Consider the following 17,456-nt stretch of genomic DNA (forward strand, 5'->3'; position numbering starts at 1 on the left):
TAGCTCAAGATAGACTTTGACTGTTATCTACTTTATTTAAATAGTATTTTACAATATGTACACTTCTGTGTCTGGCTTCTTTCAGTCAGTGCTGTATTTGTGAGACTTCCATATTGCCTGTGAATTATAGATTGTTCATTCCCAGTACTGTATAGTATTCCACTGTATGAATGTACCACTACTTATTTGTCCATTGTACTGTCAATGGGTACTTGGGTAGTTTCTGATTTGAGGCTGTTACGAATAATGCTGTTATGAACACTCTTGTAAATGTCTTCGGGTGAACATGGGCAGCCATTTGGGGCATAGACCTTGGAGTGGAATTGCTGGGCAGATGCGTATGTATAAGTTCAGCATTAGCAGATGTGACCAAACAATTTTCCAAAGTGGTTTTGCCATCTATACTCCCACCAGCAGTGCATGAGAGTTTCCAGGAGTCCTCCTTGATGCCTCTCTCCATCACATGCAACATCCAATCCAGAAGCAGATCCTGTAGGTTCTACTGACAAAATATATCTGGAACTGGATGCCTGGCACTACCCTAGTCCAGCTATGATCACCTCTTACCTGGGGTCTGCAGGAGCCTCCTAACAGACTCCCAGCTTCCACTCCTGCCCTTAGTAGAGTCTTCACCCAGCAGCCAGAGTGATCCTGTTAATATGCAAGTCAGATTACATCACTCCCCTACTCTAAAACTTCCCATGGTTTCCCTTATAGATTAGAAAAAAATCCAGTCTCCTCCCTGAAGCTTTCAAGAGACCATATGATCTGCCTTCCTCTCCTCTTTCTTTCCCTCTCCATCACTATTCTCTCCACTCACTCTGTTCGAGACACACTGGCCTTCTTGCTGCTCCCTGAATAGTCTAGGTGTCTTTTCACCCCAGGGTCTTTGCACTTGCTATTTTCTCTGCAGGAGCACTCTTCCCCTAGATCTTTTGTTTAGCTGGCTCCTTCTCATCAGTGAGGACTCAGTTCAAACATCAAATCTTCTGAGACGTCTTCTTAGACCATCCCCTAGAATAGTCCTTCCCCTTAGTCATTATCCCTTGGCCCTACTTTTCCTTCTTAACATATACCACAATCTCAAATTATATCATCTATGCGTTTGCCCACTTTCTCCTCTTTCTCCTCTCACTCATTAGAATTTAAGCCACACGAGGTCAGGAAGCCAGTCGCTCTCATCCAATGCTGTACCCCCGGGGCCTAGCACCCGAAACACAGGCGCGCTATCGAGATGTGTTGAATGAACGAGTGAATGAAACCCTGGTGTTTAGGAGGGCCCGAGCTCCATGAGCCACACACTGGGGACCCTGGTGCAAAGATAGCTCTCCGCAGTGGGTGGGATCCTCAAGCGCTTCCAGTGGAATTGAGAACCCAGGGCCTCAAAGCGAAGTGGCTGGATACAGACGCTCAGCACAGCGGGCACTAGGACCCTGCGCGGCGCCGCGGCCGGCGGGGGGCGGCCGGCGGAGACTGGGAATCCGCTCTTTCTGCCTCCTAGATCCCGGCTGCGGCCACTTGTGCGATCCGGGTTCCTGCCGCGGCCGCCTGGCCCCTTTCGGCACCATGAGCCGCAGGTTCACTGTCACTTCGCTGCCCACCGCGGGGCCTGCCGGGACCTCTGACCCAGAGTCCCACCGGCTTTCAGCAGCGGATCCCCGCCGCCTCTCAGGGGAAGACGCCAAAGGTAGAGGCCGCAGGGGGCGGGGCCTGCCTAAACGGGGCGGGGCGACACAAGGGGCGGGGCCATGGTGGGCAGGCTTTCTTTTGGGAGGGGAAGGGGCCAGGAATGATGAGAGAGGGTGCAAGCCCAGGGCCAGAGAAGAGAGAAAAGCGGGGAACTAGGGAAATGGGGGAAGGCTGAAAAGGAAATGTTGAAAAGAGGGGCCAGATTCGAGGTGGGTGGGGACATAGGGAAGAGGGTGGGGCTAGAGGCAAAGGGGCGGATCTTATGATGAAGAGGTTAGGGCCAAGGGGGCTGGGCCGGAACTCAGTAATGGGGCGGGGTTATCTAGGGTATGGGGCTGGACCAGAGGGGAGAAGGTGGAACCAGGGAAAGGGGAGGGCTATGTGATTAAGGGGTAGGTCTGGAGCCAATGGGAGGAGGCAGGATTAGCTCGGTTTTGGGGCAGAAAAGGGCGGGACCAGCGAAGGGGTAGGGCAGTAGCATAGGGGTGGAGTTGAGGGCGTGAGGGAAAATGAGTCCGGGTCGCTGGGTCTCCTGGTCTCTGGTGCCGGGCAGATCCTCCAATCCTCAGCCACCCAGGAGGTGTCGCGGACAGCGCCTGGGAATCCCGTTAAGGAGACAGGAGAAAGAGAAGTTTCCACCCCGGGCAGCTAGATCCTGGGTGGATCCCGTGGGGACTCCAGTCCCGACCCTGGGGACTCACTTAGCTCCCTCTGCTTCAGCTCCACAAGGAGTGCGTGGAGCCAGCTCAGGCAGGACTGGGGGAGGGTATCTTTCTTTAGGGCCCAGTGCAGTGGTCTTGTAATGGAAGTTACACGCAGGGTACATAAGAGAGAGGACGGAAAGAGTCCTACTAGCCTTCGGTGAAGAATTAGTATCCTGTATGCACACAGTCTTCTCCGCAGGGGGCACTTGTCAGGGGTCCCTTCGCTGGCTCTGTGCCCGCCAGGTCTGGAAGGAGCCTGGAGAATCGGCTTGAAGTGGCCCCAGCGCGGGGAGGAGGAAGAGCCTCCCCGGGCCGCCAGGGGTCACTGCTGAGCCGCAGGTGAGCTCGCTCTGACCCCAGCAAAACTACACCAAAACCCCTTTAGCGGGTTATTTGTTGAATCCCCTCATTGGACAGATTACCAAACTGAGGCCGAGATTTCCGCAGAGCTCCAGTCCCGTGAACAAACCGCCTCCTGGATGTGGTCACTCGGAATTTTGGGGCTCTTTTCTCTCTTAATCTTCCCCATAATCTATCTGCCCCTTTTCTCATTTTCTGTAATGTCCTTATCATCCTTACAGATTTAAAAGTCAAAACTCTGGGAGCTATTCTCAACTTCTTTTCTCACCTCACCAGATCTGATTGGTCCTCCTGTCTTGGCCATGACACTTTCCAAACTTATCCTGAATCTTGTCACATCTCTCCTGCTGTCACCATCACCCTGGTCCAATCCTCCATCAGCTCTCACATGGCCAAGAACACAGCCTCCTCACTGATCTGCCTGCCTCCAATCTTGTCCTAACTGCTCTCCACACAAGCCCCCCTCCTCCATCGCTTGTAGAATAAACGCCAAACCTTTCATTCAGCCTGTCATTCAAACTCCCCCCTCATCTGCTCCTGTATACCTGTATGTTGTTCTCCCCACCTCCATTAGCCAGGGAAACTCCTACTCACTCTAAGTTATAGCTCATTTAACCTCTTCTGAAAACCTTTTTCACTCTCCCTCACTTCCAGGCAGAGACAGACATTCCTCTCCTGCCCACTGCACCATTATAGCACATGTCCCAATGGATGGAAGTTATTTACTTGTGTGTCTCCATCATCTCAAGGGCAGGGACCATATCTTTCTGTGTTCCAAATTCCAAGCCCACAGCCTTGCACTTAATAGGTGCTTACTGCCCTTCATATGAGAAGGGGAGTGGCTGTAGGTTCCTACTTCCCCTACTCCTGCCTTCTCACCTGCTATTGCCCATCCCCTTGCCTGTGAATAAGATGGCTCTCTCTTATCCGAAGGCAATTACTCAATCTTCCCATTCCCATTTCCAAGATCCTGCATATTGAAGTAAAATACAGCTCCCAGTATTGGGTGTGCAGGTGTGTGTGCAAACTGGATGTGAATCTGGAGTGCTGTGGGCATGTGGCAGAGGTGGTGTGGGTCTTTGCATGTCTTGAAGGAGGGGCATCCCATGCTAGCTCTGTTAACCCGTGGAGCAGTCAGTGAGTCAGTGCTTACGTATGTCACTGTATGTCAGTGTGTTGATTGGCATGTTGATGTGTGAATTTCCATGTCTATCTGTTGGGTGGATACCTGTGTGCATGAGTTTATTGAAGTTCCATCTTGAGAGTAATTTGGGGAATTTTAACCTCTTACGCCCTGAGACAGCCTCCAGCACATGGCCTCCCTAGGAGAACACAAAGTCTGCTGGTATCTTTCCCAGAGCTGTTCTTGTGTCAGTGCTCTGGCCCCAGGGAGATGCTTTCTCAACCTCTTGTCCTCATCCAGGCCCATGGGGAGAGATGACAGTATGTGGAAGGTGGAGGAAGGGTTGGGGGAGGTTTTGTAGGTTATTTGCATAGGAGCCTTGTGTTTCATTCTGGATCAAGGAAGTGGTGTTTGCCCCTGGAGGTGCTTCCTGCTGCCAGGGAATCAGCTGTAGGTGGGAATGCAACTTATGGGGGTGAAAGAAGCAAGTCAGTAGCTGATCCTCGAATCAACCACTAACCTTGGGCTGCAGCTCCCATGCCTCAATTGCCTCATCTGTACCATGGGAAGATCAGTGGTGACTTGGCTGGATAGAAGTGGACCTGGGACAAATTGTTACAACTCTGAGCTACTGCCCCATCATTTTCTACCACTCTCTGCTGTGCCTCAGCTTCTCATTAGGAAGACAGGGCACTAGGAAGGGTGTGGCCCTGGTTAAAACTAATAGGAGTTAGGATGTGTCCCCATGAAGTGAGAGGGGGCCAACTTATGCTAGGGGGATGGAGCAAGATCACAATGTAGCCCATCCATGCTCTAGCTCAGGCTCTGTGGTGTAGCCTTGGGCACACTGCTTCCCCTCTCTGAGCCTCAATTTCCCCATCTTGAGTATAAAGAAGTTATTGGACAGGAAGCTATCTGAGGGTCCTTCTAAACATAAAAATGCTAAGATTCTTTGATGATCTAGAAGAGTCATGTTCTCTACCTCCCCCATACCCAAACCTCATGTTTCAGTCTATCTGTAAATTGGGAAGAACAACACTGAATTATTGGTATAAATATCTGATCTGGAGATCTCCAGCCTACCCAAGGAGTTTCCCAGTCACCCACTCCTCAAGCCAGGACTCAGAACCTCACTGCCCAGTACCTCAGCCCAAGGTGAGCCCTGGGAATCTCCATGGCAACAAACTGGTTAGGAACGGGGCTGTAGTTGCCATGGTGATGAGCTGCTCCCTCTCTCTCTCTCCCTCCCTCCCTCTCATCCCCCTTATCTCCCCTCCCCTCTTCTCAATGAACCAGAGCGATCTGATCTTTGGGCACCAGCTCTCCAGGTCGGGTGGGGATGGGGGTGGGTACAGTGAGAAGGGGGTCTAGACTGAGAAAGAGGGAAGATGGGTTGAATCAGTGGAGGAATGGGGGGCTGTTGGGGTGCGATTGCCATGGTGACAGGGCTGCAGCCTGTTAATTAAGCCCCCGGTTACCACGGAGACGATGGTGGTTGACGTGCTCTGCAGCGAGCCTTGTATGTGTGGGGTGTGCTGTGTGCCGGACTCATCAATTCACTGCGTTTTGGGTCTGGAGGACAGGGCCTGCGTGTCAGGGAGAGAAGAGTGAAGAGAGTTCATGGCCTTGGCTCTGTGAGGCTGGAGCTTGGGTGGGTCTGTTAGACTGTAGGGTTAATGATATAGAGACAAGGGTGGATAGGGATTAAGCCATAAGGAGGAGCACTCTGCCTGCCTTTCATGGAAAAAGAACCCAGTCAGGTGGCTCCAGTTTCTTCCAAACAGCTCTTTTTCCTGATTCAGCGGATGGGGCCTGGACTGGAGGTCAGGGAGCTGGATTCTAGCCCCTAGTTTGCCACAAGTTCAACCCATGAAGAAAATCTGTACCTTTCCAGACTTTCTAGACTCTAATTTCTCCATAAATGAGGACTGGTAAAAAGAATTTATAAAGTTTCTTCCAGTTCCAAATCCTGATACTTATGAGGCAGCTTCCCTGACCTTCTTTCTCTCCGAGAAGCATAAAGTGGGAGGGGGATGAATTTTAGAGACTCATAGTTTAGAAATAAGACCCTGCTCAGCTCTGCATCTCATCTTTAATGAGAGGATCCCCCTGGCCTGAGATCTTCCTAGCGCTCCGGGTGGAGATGGGGTGCTGAGCTGGCAGCCATGTTCCTGGGGCTCGGAGTTGAGTGTCACCTTACTGGCCAAGGCCTAGCTGGCAGTATAGGAGGTGCCTGCAATGTATTTTCTGAAAGCTTCACTGCATAGGGTTGGCCTGAGGCCAGAATAGGGATCAGTCTTCTTGAGAGGTGGGGGCTGTGAATCAAAGGACTGGGGTCTCCCCTTGGGGCTGTCTCTTTACTTGGCCTTGCCTCCTCAGGAAGAGCTCTGTGGCTTTAGTCTGAGATAAATGGAGCAAGCATGAAGAGTTTTAAGAGTGGGAAAAAGGCCTATGGATTATGCAGCCCAACCCTTTCATTTTACAGATGGAGATACTCAAGCCCTGAGAGAGGAAGTCAGCTTTGCCCAAAGATACACAGAGTCTGGGGGCAGAGGACAGGATAGCACCACAATTTCCTGAATCCCAGATGCTTCATGAGATTGGGGGTCTGTGAGGGTGGACAGACGGGGTACCTGGGAGAAGAGGAATGACTCCTGCCTTCACCTGTACTCCCTTGGGATTTAGGTTTTCTCTGTGGGCAGGCTCAGTTCCTGAGTAGCCAGGGCTCTGGACCACAAACGAAAGGAAATACCCCTAGCGGAACATCCCAGACCAGGGATTGCTGGAAAACCTCAGCACTTAATTTATTTCACAGCACTTCTCAGACAAACATGTTACACATTTTACTATGTTACCTTTCTCTACGGACTAGTAGAAAACCATAATGCCAGTGGTGGTAGTGATGGTGGTGGTGGTGTGTGTGTAATGGAATGCTTAGAAATTCTTGAACACTGGCCTACCCACCTGCAACCCTTTTAACCCCTGTCACCAATCCAAACTCATCTCACTTTTTTTGGTGGTTTTCTCTCTGGGAAAGCCAAGAAGACCAAATTTCACACCTTGCCTGAATAGCTAGCTCTCCACCCTAAAGAGTCCTTCCAGTGTCCACAAAACCCAGTGGCAAGGATACCTTACTAGTGGCCCCTCCCAGTCAGTCATCGAAGACTCTGTGGTTGACCCAATCTGAAACCACTGACAAATGTTTAGCAACAGAATCTGAGCGGCAGGCCCTGTCCATGGTTCTGAAAACTTACGTCCTATAACCGCGTATCCAGTCAAGTAGATGTTGTTTGCTTGCTTGCTTGTTTGTTTGTTTTTAAAAATGACCCTTGAAGGTCTTCTGGGCCCACCTCCAGCTGCAAACTGAGAGGCCACTCTAGTCTTGCATCTCTGAAGCCTGAGCACAAGAAATGGGAAAGAGCTCATCTCAGGCCCAGTCCCTGTTCCTTTCTTAGTAGCCAAGGATTAGAGGCTGCTGAGCAGTTTGGATATGATTACATTCTTTCCCCTACTATTGGATGCAGGATCCACTTAAAAAGAGGTTATGTTGAGGAAAAGAATCCTAAACTTGAATAAAGGAAACTGGATTCTAGACCAAGTTCTGCCATTCACTGACTGGCACTGTGTTCTTAGGCAGTCATTCTCCTTCTTTGGGCCTCAGCTTTTTCACCTGTACAATGAAAGCTGTGCATTAGCTAAGATGATTGACTCGATCCTCTCCAGCTCTGGAACTTAGAGGGCTAGTGTTGGGAGCTAGGGTAAGTCTGGAAAATCATTTTCCCTTTATCTGCCCTCCCCTTTGGATGTTTACATCTTCCAGGGACTCAAAGGGTCCAAACCTCTGATGCTGCTTCACTAGTTCAAGCCTGGATTCCAGGGGTGCTGAGGGGTCCCAGGGTAATCAAGCTTCTGGGGGACTAGTGTCAAGGGAGGGGGAGGAACACAGAAAGCATGTTAGCTCTGGAATCCTCAGAAAGCAATCCTGGATTAGGGGATTAGACACTCCCGCCCCAGGAGAAAATCTGGTCCCAAACCGACAGGCGGCCTCATTTTCCCCTCCCCCATTCTGTCCCTGGCCAGCCTCCGACCAGTCTGCCCTCCCTAGAGGCTGCACCATCCCCAGTGGAACCTCACTGCTGCCTTCTCTCCTCAACACCTCTCCTTCCTAGGGTCATTCTACAGTCAAGAGGGTCCTTGTCTGTGGACTCCAGTGATTCTTCTTGGAGGAGAGATGCTAGGATTTTTATCAGTATAAGCACAATGAAAAGGTTCACTGCAACTTCTCAGACTCATACCTCCCATCTTAAGACAGGATGAGCCAGACAGTTCAGCCCAGTGACCCGGAACCTCCCTGGGGGCAGCACAGTGCTTCAATTAAAGGCTCTGGCCTCTATACATCCCAAGCTCCCACCTCTTGAACAGTGATTATGGGAGAGAGTCTGGTTCTCCACCATTCTTCAGGGCTGGCCTCCCCAGCTTTGCAGACAGGCTCTCTAGGGACCCATATTCCATGGCGTCCTACCCTCACTGCCTCAGTGCCCCTCATCTTCCCTCTAGGGGTCACCCCAGACCCCCAGCCAGGCAGCCGCTGCGGGGCCGCCTCCCCGCGGCCGCGACCTAGTTCCCTGCCGTTATTTTTAGGGCGCGGGATGGCACCTGCCCACGTGCCGGCCCCGCCTGCGCTGGAGAGTGGGGGGCGGGCGGAGCTGCTTCTGCTCAAGGGAAGCGAGGCCCCTGTCCCCCGCAGCACTCTCTGATCCCACCCGTGCAAGCCCCCAGTTTTCGTGCGAGGGGACCTCCAGACGCGCTCTGCCCGCCCCTCGTCCCCTCTTCTTCCTCCCTCCCGCGCTCCCCCCACAAAACCCCGCCAGTGGCTCACGCCTCCTGCATACGGGATGAGGTGAGCAGCGCCGCCGCTGAGAGGGGGCGCGCGCGGGTGTGAGCGTGTGTCCGTGTGCGAGTGTGTGTGCGCCGGGCGGGCGGGCACTGCAGCTTCTTCCTCCGTGGAGCGGAGAGCGAGAGAGAGCTAGAGCGAGAGAACGAGCGAGCGGCAAAGGCGGGCAGAGGGGCACGGGCGAGGCGGTGCAGCCATCCCCGGGCCCGGCTCCGCGCCGCCACAATGCTAAACAACCTGACGGACTGCGAGGACGGCGATGGGGGAGCCAACCCTGGTAAGCAGCGGTCCGGGGGCGGCGAGGAGAGGAGGCAGCTCTGGGGTTAGAGACAGAGCGGGGGCCGCCTCCTTCAAGGAAGAGGCTGAGATTGACCGGGCGGTGGGCACCCAAGGCGGCCTGGAGCCTTGCTCTATTGGAATGCGCCAGGCGCTGTCCGAGGTGCTGGAATGCGCCGCGCCCCGGGGCAGGGCTGGGGGCTGAGAGGTTGCCATTGCTCACTGCCCGGGGGCAGACGTGGGTTAGCTAAGCCGGGGAGGCGGTGGGAAGGGGTTGGAAGAGCTAGAATGAGCTGACGTGTAGCTCGACGGGTGGGAGGAGGGCTCCTCTCCCCGAGAAGGGACCCCGGCGTCCTGGCGCAGAGCGTGGACTGGTGGCGCGGGGGTTGGGGGGGGGGCGCAGTCTGCTGCAGTCCCTCGCTCTGAGACTTCCAGCTGAAAGGTGGGGGGGTAGGTGCCTATAGGGGGTTGAAGCCAGATGACAGCCCCCGTCCGGGCTGCGGTGTCTCCTTAAGGGGACACTTGGTGCAATCTGGGCCCCCTCCCCCAAAGCAGCCCGAGGTCCGACCTCAGACTGAAGCGTACCTCCTCCAGGGATTTTTCAGCTCTACTTTGCGGAATCTCCCTCTCCCTCTCGCGTTCCCTTGGGTTCCTATTCAGGACGGGAAGCAAGATTATCCTCCTTTCTTCCCTCTTTCCCCTTCCTCTGGGTACCCTGGGATAGCAGTGAGGTTTCCAGGGCGGGACAGGGGGGAGTCTTTCTAGTCAGCTCTGCTAGCTTCCCCAGTGAGGCCTCAGGAATGGGGTCCCAGCGGCTGAATCCCCGGCGCCGCGCGTGGACACTGCGGACGCGCTGCGGTGGGTGCGGAGACTCGCTAGGAGCAGAGGGGCTTGGAGCAAGTCCTTTCGCAGCTCCCGCTCTCCCCCGCCCTCCTCCGCGGTTTCCCTGCTCCAAGGTCTTTGGGGCCAGCCACCCCCTCGGGCTCCCATGCCCCCCGCCGCCCCTCAGCGGTCTCAGCCATCCATCAGGGCTGTCAGCCGCCCCCAACCCCCACCCTCCAGCGGCGCTGCGTCCCTTGCGCACTAGCGCGCCTCCCGCTCTGGCTGCCTGCGCTCAGCGCCTTCAAATGCTCCCCTGGGCATTGCTTGACCCTCTGGGCCGAGACTCCTGCAGACCTCCCCCAGGGATGTCCCAAGGCACTAAGGGCTGAAAGAGCAGGGTCTTCTAGGGACTGGCAGCCTTGACTTGAAGTCCTAGGGATCCTGGATCCAAGTCAGAGCCAAGTGATCGCTTGGGAAGGCTGTGGACACCAGGGTCCTGGATCCTTTGTCTGACACCCCTTCTTCCTCCCTGAGGCTGAGTGGTATACAGGACTAGGAACTACTGGCTGGCAGCTCATTCATCTCCCCAGTGACCCTGGAGTTACCTCAATATGCAGCTGCCCCCCTCTACAGCAGGCTTAGGCTGCAGCGGGGAAGGGGTTTGGCAAAGTCGAGTCTGCAGCAGAGTCAGGCATCCCAACGCGATGCTCAGGGAATGAAGGTGGATAAATTCCACCTGGGATCCCTTTGAGTTGTCTCCACTCTGAGGAGAGGGCTTTGCTCCCCCAGACATGGGGTACAGTCCAATCTCCCAAGCCTTGCTTTCTCTCCCCTGATAATGACGACTTGCTGGGCCACAGGGTTTCCATGGGGTCTCAGGAGGCCTAGAAAAGAGGCATCTATGTGTGTGGAGCAGGAGTCAAACCAGGAACCCCTTCAGTTCTACACCTTCTCCATTAGTTTCTAGACTCTGTCGCAGAACTATCTGGAGACTTTCTCTCTATATATAAGGGTTCAGGACCTGGAACCAGACTGGCCAGGACCTGGGTCAGGTGATTTGAGTCCCAGAGAGAGAAAGAAGGCCTTCCAGTGGTGCCTGGAAATGGTGGTGGTGGTGGGTCCTAAGGACCTACTGGACTTGAGGGAAGCGGAACCATCAGACCGAGAGCCACTGGCATCTCTGGTTCTTGGAAATGTAGAAGAGAACCTGGGTGCTGACCTCGGAGAGGTGGGAATGACCAGAGTAAGAGGGCTCCTCTGGACTAAAGAACACAAGGATATTGTCTCTGACCCCCAGGTCTCCTTCCCTCTTGGGGTCTGACGCCCTCCCCTACTCCCCTAGTCTGGCTTGGGGATTCCCCCAGGCCTGGCCCCAGGCCCCCAGGGGAGGCTCCTTAGCCCGCACCACTCGCCTGTTTCCTCCCCAGGAGCTCTGGCCGCCGCAGCTTAATTGAAAGCCGATTCGGGCTGAGAGCTCCCAGGGGGCGGGGGCGGGGGCGGGGGCGGAGAGGGCTCAGCCTCAGTCTGGCCCTGCTTCTCTCGCGCGCACAGCGCTGCGCTCTCCCACCATCCTGACTCTTGGCTCTGGGGAATCAGGGCGAGATCCCCCTTCGTGGTCCTGCTCTGAGAATTCACGAAGCTCATCCCTCCCCCTCAACCGGTGTTCCAGGGAGGGGCCGAAATCAGCCCTGGCAGACGAGGCCGGAAGCCTGGCGTCCCATCTAGACAACGGGTGGAAAGGCGGGACCCAAGACAAGCCTACTGAGCTGCCCCCTCCCCTGCCCTCATCTCCTGGCTGGGATCCGGCCCAGAGTCTAGCTCCGAGCTGCGCGCCGCGTTACATAAGCAACTGCGGGCGCGTGGCCGGCTCTGCTCCGCGCTGCGCTCTCTGCCCGCGCGGTCGCCATGGAGACCGGCGCGGGGCTGCTAGATGCCGGGTCTCCGGCCACGACGCCCCACTTCCCACACAGCACGCGCTCTGCGCCTCCACGAAGGAGAAGGGGAGGGAGGTTTTGGGTCTTGCTGTCCTGCCCCTATGAGTGGATGCTGTGGGGCAGAGGGACCCAGCCCGGCAGGAGACAGGGTCCCTAAATCTTGCTGCTGGGGAAGGGATGTGGGATGGGGAGCCCAGGCTGGGTGGGGCACGATAGTATATTAATAATAATCGTAATTGTAATAGTAACAGTAACAGCTACACTTCTTGTGCTAGGCATGCCCAACAGATATCATTTTACTTAATTCCCACAACAGCCCTACGAATTAAACACGATTGTTATCCTTTTGCAAAATAGGAAACTGAGGCTTAGTTTATGTGACTTGCCCAAAGTGCCAACACAGCCAAGGAAGCTGAGACTGGAACCTGAATCTCCTTGACTCCAGCCCGTTTTCTTAACCATTAAGAAATTTCTTCTCATCTCATCCTTTTTCAACCCCTCTAGTTCCCAGTACAGTGTGATAAGAGCATGAGGCATCTTGTCAGCATTTTAAAAAGAGGAGGAACCCACCTCAATTTTGTTTCTCCTCTTTTCTGGCCCCAAACAGCTCTTCTGAGACCCTGAGGGTCAGGAAGGGAGCCTGGGGGAAATTACCTCCACAGACTTTTTCCTGAGCACCCATTATGTGCCAGTATCCCATTGGGAGGACAGATCTGCTGGTCCCAGGAAGTCACATATGTGAGGAGAAAAAAAGAGCTGGTGATGGCCCCTGTTTGGGGAACCAGGAGTTCCTGGCTTGAAGGGTGAGGTGGAGGTGGTGACAGGAGACAGTGGGTAGTGGGTATCCCTTGAGTATGTGAGGCACCAATTCCTCCACCTACAATTTGGATGAGATTAGATTTATAGCAGGTAATGCTCTGGGGATGGACTCTGGATGGGTTTCCTGGAGGAGAGGATGGGGAGGGTTTGGGCAGATGGAGATGGAGAGAGAGCTATCAGGAGATGAGGGGACAGGAAATTCAGAATATGTAGGGCCTCAACTTCACTTGTACTTTGGTCATTGGAGACTATCTCCAGGGTCCAAAGAGATGTCTACTACTGCGATTCAGCCCTGAAACTGAGGAAGTGCGATGGCTGGAAGCAGGGCAATGTGCCTGTGAGAGATCCCTTACATCTCTTTGAAAGGACCCTCTTCTTGATGCCCAAGAGACTTTCTTCTTGGATGATCTCATCCAGGCCCACTGTTTCACACACATCCTGCACAACTTTTCATGGGTTACCCTCATCTCTTTCTCCTACTCAGCCTATCTCCTGGACCCAGACTGATCCATATATACAAGTGCTTCTGGCATATTCACCTGAGTGTCCTACAGTGCCTCACACCCAATCAAATTCAGCATCTTCCACATCCCCTGTCTCCTCCTTTCCCCCATTTATTAAATAGCATCATCCACTCATTTACCCATGCTAGAAACCCAGGAATTATCCTAGATTCCTCCTTCCCACACCCCCAGATATCTGGCATAGAAATATGTGCCAATAACTCTGGAGTCTGTTCCTTGTTCCACATGGCCTTGGTCTGGGTTATCATCAGCCCTTGCCCAGATTACTGGAAGTTCCTAAACAGTTTCTATAGTCTTCATCTAAAGGCCAGAGTGATTGCTCTAAGACCCAATTCTGTTCATGGTACTTTTTTGGGGCCTGAAACTCTTCAATGACTTCCCGCTGTCCTCTGGATGATGTCCAACATCTTTCACAAGGCCTTTTAGTTGTTTAAGGACCCAGCTCACACTAGCGTTCTCAGTCTCATTTTTTCACGTGCCACTCCCCAACCTCCAGTGTTCCTCCCCTCCATGCCCCTTCCTTAGACTCCTGCCAGATCAAACTTCTTTCAGCTCCTCTAACCCAATCCATTCACTCTCACCTCTGGGCTATTGAACATGCTGTTCTGATCATCTAGCTGCCTGGAACACCCTCCTGCCTACCCTGCCCCGCAGTCTAGCTCTTACTCATCCTTCAGTTCTCAGCTGATACGTCACTTCCTCTGAGAAGCCTTCCGTGACCTCCCGGGCTGGGCTGAATGCCTCTCCTGTGTTCCCACAGTCCCTCGTTCATCTTGTATCACAGAACCCACCACTCTGGGTAGGAAATTCCTGGTTACTGCTTTATCTCCCCTGCCCTTGGGTTTCCCAAGGACAGGGATGGTGTCTTCTTCTGTGTTTTACTCTTTTTCCCACCCCCATGCCCATATTGGCGCATAGTAGCCATCTAGCAAATACATGTTGATGGAAGATGAATGAGGGACATAGGAGATGCCAAAGGGGGTCACTTTTCTAAGAGGTGGAGTATCCTTGGGGCCTCGGACTGCAGTGTTCTCTGCCTTTCCCCTTAGGAAAGAGCATGCTTCCACCCTCAAACACCAAGAAGGGGCCAGTTATGGTCAAGGAGGGGGCCCTGGAGAATCTAGGGTGCCATGGTGAATAAGGTAGGACCCTCAAGAGCAAGGAAGCACTTCTACATTCATTAAATACCCCATACGTGCAAGGGAGTGCACTAGTCTCTTTATACACTTTGTCAACTAAAATTCTGCCAGGGCCGTAGTATTAGCTCCAGTTTCCCAATGTGCAGACTGAGGTTTAGAGAGCAAAAGTGGCCACACAGCTGGAAGCTCAGGCAGATGGAGGACAACCAGCTGGTGCCAGACCCCTGACTCCTCTACCTTCTCAGGTGATGGAAACCCCAAGGAGAGCAGCCCCTTCATCAACAGCACCGACACAGAGAAGGGAAAGGAGTATGATGGCAAAAACATGGCCCTGTTTGAGGTGGGTTGCTGAAGGTGTTGGGCCTCCACAACAGTTCATCTCCCCATTCGTCAGCTGCACCCTCCCTCCTTCCCTGGGGAATAGGTCCCTCCTCTCCATCCCTCCCTCAGATCCACCTTCTTTCTTGAACCTCCCCATCCCTTCTTCTCCTTCCCCCCTCCTTATCCTACCACCCTCTTTCCCTTTTCTCCTTGCCTATTCCTTCTCCTTCCCCATCTCATCCCAGCCTCAATGGTCTGCCCTCCTGGTCCCCATCTCTCTCTGCCTCCTACCTTCTAGCTCATCCCCCCCTTCTAGATGCTAGCACCCTAACACTGACAACCTCCCTCCACAGGAGGAGATGGACACCAGTCCCATGGTATCCTCCCTGCTTAGTGGCCTGGCCAACTACACCAACCTGCCCCAGGGAAGTAGGGAGCATGAAGAGGCAGAAAACAATGAGGGTGGAAAAAAGAAGCCGGTACAGGTGAGGGCCTTGGGGAAGAAGGGATGAGGGAGGAAAGCGGGCTAGAGGGGAGAAAGGGTGGGGGAGGAAAGATGGACTCAGATGAAAGGATGGATGATGGAGGCAGAGGGACAGAAGTTGGAGGTGGAGGGAGGGGAAGGGATTGGAGATGAGGGATAGAGATGCAGGGGAGGGGCAGTGGTTTGAAGGATAGGTGTTGGAGACCTGACGGGAGACAGGAGAAGGAGGGGAGGAGGGAAGGGGGATGAGAATCAGAGGGAAAAGGGATGAAGAGATGGGGATGGAGGGAAAAGGAAAGTGGTGGGTGGAGGAATAGAGGAGTAGGAGTGGGCCTGGGGTGTTGGTAGTGATTAGGGGCTGCAGAAACTGATGCTGGCCTCTCCGGCAGGCCCCCCGTATGGGTACCTTCATGGGCGTGTACCTACCGTGTCTGCAGAACATCTTTGGTGTCATCCTCTTCCTGCGACTCACTTGGGTGGTGGGCATCGCAGGCATCATGGAGTCCTTCTGCATGGTCTTCATCTGCTGCTCCTGTGTGAGTGACACTCTCCTTTCTCCCATTCTCTGACAGCTTGGGCTGAGCAGGGACCTGGGGGTGGGAAAGGGGAGCGGGGGAAGCATGAGACCAGAGCTTTTTATAGGAACCACTGCGTATAATATTTGAGAGTAAATTAGGTCTGACTGGGTCTTCCAGCATCTCACAGGCTGGTCCCTGATGGCTATTAACCAGGTTTTACCTGGATCTGTGTTTGTGTGTTTGTGTGTGTCTTGTGCACATGTGCGTGGGTGTGATTACACAGGTAATGCAGACTCATTGATGAAAAAGATGTATAGAAATAAAACTCATGTGTAATAGGTAGCAATTTGGTAGGTCCAGACTCACAAAAAATGGGATTATGTGTCACAAACAGCATTGTAACTGAATTATCCCCATCCTCTCTGAAAAATCAAATGTTCACTGAACACCTACTTCTTGTGACATTTACATTTCCTCACACGTGACCCTTGCTCCACCTGCTCATGTAAGGTATCCAGTGTGGAAGCTAGTACACCTATTTAATAAATGAAGAAACTGAGGCTTAGAGAAATGAAGTGACTTGTCTCTGGTTAGACAGCTGGTCAGAGGCCAAGCGGGGGTTTCCAGAGCTCTCTGATGCTACAGCTTGTGTTTCTTCCATGTGCATGGTGAATAAGAGGTTTTCTTGACAAGAAGGACTTGGCAGGAGTAAAAGTTGGAACAGGACCAGGGAGAAGCTCAGTGGAAGAGGACTTGTGGGTTTGGCGGGTGTTTGTAGGGTATAAGGTTTGGCTCCCCTCCCCTCCGGCTACCACTCTGATGATCTCTCTTCTCACAGACGATGCTCACGGCCATTTCCATGAGTGCAATTGCAACCAATGGTGTTGTGCCTGGTATGTGACTGGGGCTTTTTGGAGGGGAACGGGGCCTGAATGGTTGGGAGAGAGGTCTGGAAAGTTGGAAGGAGGGACAGTGCCCTGGGCTTTGGCAGCCATCAGGACCTCAGGGAGGCAATATTGCAGACCTAGAGGCTGGGCTACAATGTTCATGGGGTAGGTGGGGGCAGCCCATTAAGGGGAGGAGAGGGAGGCTGTTGATGGTATTGTAAAGGGCAATGCAAGATCTCCTCCCTTTGCCTGATGACCCTCCTCTCCATCATCCTATTTTCTGAGCCATGACCTCCTTAGAGGGGTAATTAGCAACATGGTAATTAGCGCTGTAAAATCCACTCAGAGTGTCTGGCTGGGTCTCCCACCAGTCCCAGGGCTACGGCCTGTAAGGCTTGTGAGGCTCAGAGCAATCCCCTTCTCACCACTGTCTCTGATGCCCCCTTACCCTCTATGGCAGCCCGGTGCCCCTTGAACCTCTTGCTGATACTGGGTTCTTTCTGCAGCTGGCGGCTCCTACTACATGATTTCCAGGTCTCTGGGTCCAGAGTTTGGGGGTGCCGTGGGCCTCTGCTTCTACCTGGGCACTACGTTTGCTGGGGCCATGTACATCCTGGGCACCATCGAAATCCTACTGGTGAGAGGGACCGAAGAGGAGGTGTGGGTCCCAGGCTGTCAGTCAGTTAATCGATGCTCCCTGGACACCTCCTATAGGCTAGGCCACTCAGGAAGGGGAATCAGATGTGGTTCTGTCTTTAAAGAGTTCACAGTCTAGTCGGGGAGACAAGATACGCTAATTATGTAACACGAACAGCTGTCGTTTATCAGGAACCCACTGTGCTCTCAGCAGAGTTCCAAGTGCTTTACAGTCATTAGCTTGAATTCTCATGAGGTTTAAGTATTATCATCCCCATTTTACAAATGAGAAGCTCAGCGAGGTGAAATGACTTGCTCAAGGTCAC

At 53.5% G+C, this 17,456-nt stretch overlaps 1 protein-coding gene across 1 annotated transcript in view; it reads left to right on the forward strand.

Moving 5' to 3' along the window:
* The first annotated feature begins 1,248 nt into the window (after window positions 1–1,248).
* SLC12A5 (solute carrier family 12 member 5) overlaps window positions 1,249–17,456 on the forward strand; it is a 37,199-nt gene continuing 20,991 nt past the window's right edge. The window contains exons 1-6 of the mRNA XM_074347352.1: window positions 1,249–1,687; window positions 14,530–14,624; window positions 14,959–15,090; window positions 15,479–15,625; window positions 16,446–16,500; window positions 17,001–17,131. Of these exons, the coding sequence (XP_074203453.1) occupies window positions 1,567–1,687; window positions 14,530–14,624; window positions 14,959–15,090; window positions 15,479–15,625; window positions 16,446–16,500; window positions 17,001–17,131 (681 nt within the window). The 5' untranslated portion in view covers window positions 1,249–1,566. The remainder of the gene's footprint in view (window positions 1,688–14,529; window positions 14,625–14,958; window positions 15,091–15,478; window positions 15,626–16,445; window positions 16,501–17,000; window positions 17,132–17,456) is intronic.

This window comes from Camelus bactrianus, chromosome 19 (assembly GCF_048773025.1).
Source record: "Camelus bactrianus isolate YW-2024 breed Bactrian camel chromosome 19, ASM4877302v1, whole genome shotgun sequence".
Lineage (NCBI taxonomy): Eukaryota > Metazoa > Chordata > Mammalia > Artiodactyla > Camelidae > Camelus > Camelus bactrianus.